The sequence below is a fragment of the Engraulis encrasicolus genome, chromosome 5 (assembly GCF_034702125.1).
Source record: "Engraulis encrasicolus isolate BLACKSEA-1 chromosome 5, IST_EnEncr_1.0, whole genome shotgun sequence".
Taxonomy (NCBI): Eukaryota; Metazoa; Chordata; class Actinopteri; order Clupeiformes; family Engraulidae; genus Engraulis; species Engraulis encrasicolus.
Window position 1 is genome coordinate 47,902,352 of NC_085861.1, and position 8,870 is coordinate 47,911,221.

General features: G+C 45.0%; 1 protein-coding gene across 1 annotated transcript in view; it reads left to right on the plus strand.

Annotated features, from left to right (window-relative positions):
• Positions 1 to 2,244: 2,244 nt before the first annotated feature.
• Positions 2,245 to 8,870, plus strand: part of snap91a (synaptosome associated protein 91a) — a 91,319-nt gene continuing 84,693 nt past the window's right edge. Inside the window, 1 exon segment of the mRNA XM_063199929.1 lies at positions 2,245 to 2,374. Coding sequence (XP_063055999.1) covers positions 2,245 to 2,374 — 130 coding nt within the window.

Genomic DNA, 8,870 nt, shown 5'->3' on the forward strand with positions numbered 1-8,870 from the left:
CTTTATCGTAATGAGGGTTTGCATTAAAATGTACTTTCAGGACGGTGGATTGATGGGTAAATTGTATATCCTCAAAATCTACTGCTATGTATGTCCAGTCAGCCTTGCCATTGTCAAGTACACGTAGGTGTCAGCAGTAGCCTTAGATTCAACATAAGGTGGCCATTTTCTTTTTCCTTATGCGTGATATGGTGCACGTGCATTACAGATTTTCTCAAGTGTTTACACGCAATGTTTGGTACTTGACACAATTCTGAAAACATCTAGTCCATTTACCAAACCCATTCACCAATGCCACTGAACGTCAAACAAAACTTCTTTACACTCAAATTTCAGTTCTGAAATACACAATTTGGCAATTTTCATGAAACACGCTGTCTCACATGGAACACACTTTTTTCATGGAACACACGGTCATGAAAAATTATAAAATCAATTGCCATACTACAATCTATGTGCACTTCCTCATCAGATGGGCAAACTCCTTGCATACCTGTATGCAATCTTCACTCCATAAGGACACACATTACACATACTGATGAACAGATGAGTGGATGCAGTGAGCTCACACATTTACACATTATACATTACACTTACTACACATTTATTTCAGTAATTTACAGCAGAAATACCCTCTAGTAAGTATAACACTGAAGACAATTAGGGCTACTGTATGTCATGCTGTGTAGCCTATAATGTGTTAAGACATTACATTGTTCATATAAGTGTCAATTGAAATGATTGCTTGTGTGTGTCTTTTCACTACAACATTGTCTTTTTTCTTTTCTTTTTTAGAAGAGAGTACATTTTTAGACATTTTGCAGGAGTGAGGGGTTTTGCCTGTTGTGTGTGGGTTTTTGGATTTGTGTGTAGGCCCTTGAGTTTTGATAATTCCAGACATGATTCCAGAAATTGTATGTAGGCTAAACACTTCTGAAAAATGCACAGCCTGTCACTACAGATGAGGAAATCTATGGAAAAAACACACTCAACCCCAAAACAATTGATACAAAAGTATTTTTCATTCTATTACTATTGGACATGCTAAATGACATATAGGCTACTAAAAATCTAGGAAAATCTGACTTTGGGAAATGGGCATAGTAGGTCTATACCCATTGACTGTGCCATCTATTTAGTGAAGTAGGCTAAAATGTTTTAGAGAATGTGCTGGAAACAATGATAGAGATCGGTGGCTGGAAAGTAGCGTCATGGGACGGTGTTCGATGTTGCTGCTGCGGTATTGAGCAGTTTTTGGGAGTGGTACCCCGTTCTCTTTTTTTTTTGAGGTTAGTGGGTCTGCGGATCCGGCAGGCATCCTTTGGAGAGAACGGGGATGCTACTGCTCGTAATGACGTGTCACCTGACTCGGAAGAGTGGGAGGAGTGCTGTTGTAAATAAATAAATAAATGTATATATCCAGGGAACGCATATTCACTAAATCTTCCATCTCCTTAGTTTCAGGCATAGCCTGTAGTTAAAGAGTGGAGAGGGTGAGAGGAGAAAAAAAGCAAATTTGCTTTTTTATTCCCCAATACCCGGAGATGAAGAGGATAACTAGGAATCGGACAACTCAGGAAATTGTGTGCTGAACGCTGGGTTCGTCGAGGAGCTTAATCCTTGAACGGGAGGAGAGAGAGAAGGGCATCGACTGGTCCAGCATCCCACAGCCTGCCGTCATTTTCTAAACAGGCTAAAGCAACGCGGATCCTTTGCTATCCGTTTGGGGTTTGACTTGACATTTTATCACATCAATTCAGAACGACGCGCTTTACTTCTCGCGCATCCTTTTGATAACAACCGAGGAAGCCTTTCAAACGATTTATAGAGCATCGCTTTGGAGCATAGCGTCCCACCGCGCGCGTTTAGCCCACTGGTATACCATCGGATACTACGAATACTATTTCTGTGTAGTTTAGCAGTTGATATTAGCTTTTGATATATTTTGATACGGGTGGGCAACTGCAAAGGCAGTGGATCATACACGCGCTCACTGCCAACCAGGACCGTAGATGGGACTGGAAGACAGTCGCAGCCTTCCTCGTTCCGCACGCCAAAGCCTTGTCAATCTGCTCGTTCTCTACCAGGTTTAAAAACACATCGTTTAAAAGCAAACTCTAGGTGTGGTCTTCATCGAAAACCCCATTGCAAGAGCAACTTGACGCCAAGTTCGGGGATATACTTTAGTTTCGAGCGGATACAGCGCGGTGTGATTTCTTGGGCTTCGACGTTTCCAGGGAGAAGATGTCGGGCCAGACTTTGACGGATCGCATCGCCGCGGCGCAGCACAGCCTAACGGGGTCCGAGGTGTCCCGGGCGGTATGCAAGGCCACCACTCACGAAAAAGACGCTCCCAAAAAGAAACACCTCGAATGTAAGTGTGCTGTGGGTTGGGCCGTTGCAGAATGGTGTGTGTGTGTGTGTGTGTGTGTGTGTGTGTGTGTGTGTGTGTGTGTGTGTGTGTGTGTGTGTGTGTGTGTGTGTGTGTGTGTGTGTGTGTGTGTGTGTGTGTGTGTGTGTGTGTGTGGGTGTGTGGTAGTGATGGCAGTGTGACCAATGGTGGTGATGAACCCTGTTTTTCATCTCAGCCCGTCTCCTCGCAGTTCATTTTTTCCTATGGAGAGAAACACTGAACATGCCCAGTGGCTAAATGACAAGTCCTGCATGCCCTTTCTTGGCCTTTGAGCGCGAGATGCCAGGAGGGATGCCAGTTGGGGGGGTTGAGATGCCTTTGCAGACTCAGTGTCAGCTCAGCTGGCATCGGATCACTGTTGGCCCGCACATCAAGGTTAGCCCTGTCTCAGAGACAGACTCATGCATAGCCTACTGCTCTGAATATGATGGGGATGGGGGTTGGGAGGACCATGCTGGTTTTTACTCCTGGTGGTGGTTGGCTCAGAGGATTGGCCTTGCTGGGGGGAGGACATGGATTGGATGAGTGGACAGGGCTCCAAATATACTGTAATGTGGGACCCACAGGGAGGAGACTGGGAATTGTATTGTCATTTTGGTGCTATGTCCCTGGTAGTATGGTTGATGAAACCTGGGAGGAGACTATGTGTAAAGGCCCAGAGATGGTCACAGGGATGCTTTCCCTTTGGCTGGGAGCTATAGCAGTATTTACCCTCATTGTTCTCAGAGCAGCTTTCATAGAACACGACATCCACTTGTCCTAACACGCGTCTCTCCACAGCACATGACAGCATTTTTAAGTAGGTCAGCAGCTCAGCATTGTACACCTTTACAGTGGCATAGAAGCTTGAATGGATATTCTTGACTACTGTGCCAACTGACACATTAGAAGACGAGACGAGAAGAGAAGAGAAGAAAATAAATAATTATCTCAACACAATAAGGACACATGTAACCCATTTCATTTGTTTCTGTGTTCAAATGTATCCAATCTGGAACGGCTGTCATTACTATGATTTTACTGTATTCCAAAACATCTGGATTTGGTGTTTGGCAGTATAGGGAGACAGAGAGAGAGAGCCATTTTCAGGTCGAGGCACTTGAGTTAGGCCATTCGCCAGGCTTCACTACTCAGCCAGATGCAGCATGGCTGCCAGCAGGGCGTCATTCTTCAGGAAGTGCTGTGAAGGAGCCAGGCCAGAGCAGTCTACCGGCAGATAAGGCACAACTGCTCGAGAGTCTGCACATTGGCCATTTCCCAATGTCTTGTGTGCGTCCTTCGAAGTGTGTCAGCCTTTGTAATCGCGCCCTGTGATTGGATAGTCTTTGGTGAACTCTGCGGAGTAACCAATCACTGGGCATGACTAATAAGGCTGACACACGACCAAGGCTCATACACTTGACATTGGGAAATAGTGATAAATTCTCCAAGGGGTTATCACTAATAGCCCTAATAAACAGGCTGGCACATCTTAGTTATGATCAAAGGCTGTTGTTGTTGTTGTGTTTGTGATGGTGAATGGAGATTCCAGTAGCATGCCTTTGATAGATGCTAATGAAGCAGTACTGATTGCTGGTTGATGCTATGGCTGCAATCGAACCTGGGTCCCCGGCGTACAGTAATGGTATGGCACGCTAGCCCACCTAGCCACGTCCCCCCACCTATTTTGTCTTTAAATTTACCCATACGTTCACCATGTCAGAAAATCTTTCTACATCATTTCGCTCAACAGTTTTTTTACAACAGTCATCTTGTCCTCTCTTAAAAAGAGACAAAGCTGGCCCTACCGTGGCTGATATGGTAGGGCACACGTTTACCACTCGGCCAACCCGGGTTCGATTCCCGGTCCGGGTCCTTTGCCGGTCCTTCCCCGTCTCTCTCTCCCAGCTCACTTCCTGTCTCTCCTCCACTATCCTGTCTCACAAAAACCAATAAAGGCTGAAAAGCCCCAAAAAAATAGTTTTAAAAAAAAGAGACAAAGCTTCAGCCTGATCTTTTTATTGCCAAGCGGCGTGTTGTCAGTCTTCCGTAGGTGAGGGTGGTGGAATGGAATCGATAGCATCCGTTCCAAACAGCCCTCATCAGCATGACAATAGGACAAGATTGTTGGTGGCAGGTGGCCCAGAGTGCCAGTCATGCCACACAACTTCCTGTCCCTGCGGCATTGTGGGTAATCAGTCCATGTCAATTAGGCCAAATGAAATGGCCTTGGCTGGGCAGTCTATCTGGCATTGTAACTGTGCCTTTGGACTCCTCCTAAAAATTGTTCATTATTCCAAGTAAGCTGTTTGTGTGTGTGCGTGCGTGCGTGCGTGTGTGCGTGCGTGCGTGCGTGCGTGCGTGCGTGCGTGCGTGCGTGCGTGAGAGAGAGAGACAGAGAGAGAGAGAGAGAGAGAGAGAGTGTGCGTGTGCGTGTGCGTGTGTGTGTGTGTGTGTGCGTGCGTGCGTGCGTGTGTGTAAGTGAACATTATTCCAAGTGAGTCTACTATATTAGATTATAGAGACTACTAGGACATAGTGTAGCAGGAGGGTGAAGTGCAGTTTGCTCTGATCACAGTGATTTGTGCTCTCTTTGGTTTTATATTACCTCAATTATCAGAATTGATATTAGAAAGTCCTGGAGTCCTGCAGTCCTCCTCTGCCCTTGTCCTCAGCTGTGTGTGTGTGTGTGTGTGTGTGTGTGTGTGTGTGTGTGTGTGTGTGTGTGTGTGTGTGTGTGTGTGTGTGTGTGTGTGTGTGTGTGTGTGTGTGTGTGTGTCAGCAGTCTGTATAACTCTGCCGAGGATGCTGGCTCAGCACAGTGTGTGTGTGTGTGTGGGTGAATAGAGTGATAGAGTGAGTCTGCCCAGAGTGACTGTGTGTGATGGCATGGTGATGTCATAAGCCTTTGACTGATGACGTTCCTTTAGGCTGTCATCAGAAGGCTCTGTGAACACACACACACACACACACACACACACACACACACACACACACACACACACACACACACACACACACACACACACACACACACACACACACACACACACATACGCACACACACACACACATGCTGTTGCCAGGCAGTCCCTCAGGATAATCAATGAAGGCTTGATTGAAATATAATGATGTAAATGGGGGGAAAAAATCGAATTCAATTCAATTCAAATTTCAAGCTCAGCAGGAGTCTTTTTTCCTCCTTTCAAATCACCACCTTCGGACTGCATTGTATGAGAAAAGCTCAGATAGAGAGTTTTTACAGAGAAGAGAAAATATTTTACAACATTTGTATAATACCTACAGTAAGACCAGTATAACGGTAGATGGCTGCATACAGATACATTACAATACATACGTACACACACGTGTATAATATATGCAATTCTGATTACATGATTCTACCCATATTATGATCCTCAGTCAGTTCAGTAGAGTTTGTTTGTGGTGTTTTTGGAGGAAATAAAGTATTTGTAGGTTCATTCCATATCAGTAAATATTGAAGATACAGTCTCTCAGCAGTCCTGTCAGCAGTCTTCCTGAAAAACTTTTAGAAGTGTATTCATCAGACAGGCGCTGTCTGATTAAGCCATGGTTTATGTGCTGTATGGCAAGATAGTAGAAGCCTTATATCACAGAGAGAGAGAGAGAGAGAGAGAGAGAGAGAGAGAGAGAGAGAGAGAGAGAGAGAGAGAGAGAGAGAGAGAGAGAGTACAAGATGTAAAGAGATAGGGAGGCAGAGGGGGTTTACAGATTGACATATTATGCAGAAGAAGAGAGATTCAACCGTATCCATTTTGCTGTAGATACATTTGGCTATTTACCACCTTGAGTAGTCTTTAAGATATGTACATTTTGCAATTATTATTATTTTTAGTTTGAATTCCACTCTGTGTTTGCACAAAAGCACATTTGTTCTTTTCAAACATCTTCAAGCCCCTAAAAGAAATGCTTACAATGCAATGACTTGAAATGACTGAATGAATGAATGAATGAATGAATGAATGAATGAATGAATGAATGAATGAATGAATGAATGAATGAATGAGAATCTTCATAGAGTCACATTTGCGTTGTTTTGAAATGAATTCTCCATAGCCCCCTTGCCATAACCTGCTGTGTTTGAAGCCTCGGCATGGTATTGTACTGTGTGTGTGCTGGTGGGAGTGCTGCCTTCCCTCTGTGTCTCAGACATCTGACGCTGGTTCCCAGAGGGGCAGTAGAGTGGCTTCCCGCTGAGAGAGAAGCTACGGCGGGTCACGAGGGTCAAACCTTGCTGTTAGGCGGCTGTATCATTTTAAGGTGATGGGTGCATCCTCCTCCTGGCACATCGATTGCTGTTACACTGTTATTTGTTGCACCTCGATCCATAATGTATTTTTTCTTCATATTAGTTCAGGATAAACTGAGTAGATCGAGTGGTTTGAGATGGGCCCTTTTGAAACAGTCTACGTAACAGGTAAAGGAGCATTTTATCGTTCTTAGAATCATTCAAATGATACATGCAAATGATACATGCAGAAGCAAATTAGGTTTGGGAAACGAGGCATACATTTTATATTGGCAATCAAAAAGGCAATTTTGTCCTTAAAACCAACTGTGTAAACAGTGTGCGTGTGTGTGTGTGTGTGTGCAGCCACAGCTCAACTATGCCACACATGTGCTGAATGTGCATCGCTGGAAGTAAATGGACTGTCATTTTGTTTAAGGCCAAATCTAGGAGCCATTATTTCCTCAGATAGTTAGACTTTCTTACAGAATCAATATGAAAAAATGATGGGGTACCAGTTCAATTTGCCATGACTAAGAAACTGTATACAATAGATGGGTTTTCTTTTTTGTTTTCCCCGGGCTGCGCGACCCTGGCCACGCACAACTCAACCTCTGATTGTTGGAAACGCTGTCGGTCAAAAAATGAGCTCACGTGGTTGGCTGCCAGTATTTTGTCCCTCGTCACAATACGATGTTTATAAACACACAAAAAACATGTATATTCAGTGTATATAAAGCTGGTTAGCTTTCAGCAGGCATTTTTCCACCTTGTTTTGGTCTGAGAACACACACAATTACCTCTCTGCCATCAGTCCTCTACACTGCCATTACAGTGGGCAGGTCAACATTGGTAGGTAAAGCAGCTAGAGAAATGGAAATTCCAAATGTCCTATACAGAAGCTTCTGCCTTCTGCATGATTTCCCTGTTCAGTTCATCTCTCATCTAAATGGATAAACCGATGGTGTGCTTAGTCAGTATCTGCTAGATTTGTTGATTATCTGGAACAAAATATCTGGTGTCTTTCTGAACCTGGGATGTAGCTGGTCTGCAGGTCACCCAATGCATATTCTTTTGCTGCCACATATGTGCTTAATTTGGGTAAGCACACAGCACACATGGAATCATTTTCCTCCCCCGACCCCCCCCACCCCCCACCAAACACAAATCCAATCCCACCCCCCCCCACCCCCCATTCACACACACACACACACACACACACACACACACACACACACACACACACACACACACACACACACACACACACACACACACACACACACAAACACACACACAAACACCTGACTTTAGTAGACATTTACATCAAACGAGCAGTCTTGTGTGCATGCTGCTTCAGGTGCTGTTTCCACGTAGCTCGATATTTTTATATGTGGATATTTTTTTCTCCTGGTTGCATTGGTTTTGCATTGGTTTTGGCCTTCCGTTTCCACGTAAGAGATATTTTAAAATCCAGGAAAAAAAAGCAGGAGAAAAAAATATCCTGTTTAGGGAGCTGAAACACATTTGTTACAATGGAGGATTTATTTTTATCCACATGTTGCGTTTACACCTAACCAGGAGAAAAAAATACCCTGCTAAAAAAATATCCTGCTACGTGGAAACAGCACCTCAGTGGGAGCACAGTGCTCCCCCACAGTACCGCTCTGCACTAAGGGCCACTGGATAGCAGCAGGTGGCCTGTGCTGTACTATATATCTGAGCTCCTCAGAGAGTCAAATGGCTCACTGATGAGAGGGCATTGAAGCGTAGTGCATTTGGTATATTTATCCCCCATAAGAGCAGCGAAAGCAGCAGCAGCAGCAGCCACTATCAGCCTGAGCCTTGTCTCTCTCTAATGGAGATCCATCAGCGGTAATGATGAGAGGAGCTTGGAGTATAACGGAGCTGGAGCTGCTTTGGGGGGTTTACAGAACCGGCTGGCCGTGGCCGCGACTGCTGTAGTGTTGTCCCCAGCCTCTTTCCAGCCATGTGGGAGTCTGCGTAAGGGGGGCCCAGGAGAGGAAGATGTGCCTCTCTCCCCCTCTCTCTCTCTCTCTCTCTCTCTCTCTCTCTCTCTCTCTCTCTCTCTCTCTCTCTCTCTCTCTCTCTGTGTGTGCGTGCGTGTGTGTGTGTGTGTGTGTGTGTGTGTGTGTGTGTGTGTGTGTGTGTGTGTGTGTGTGTGTGTGTGTGTGTGTGTGTGTGTGT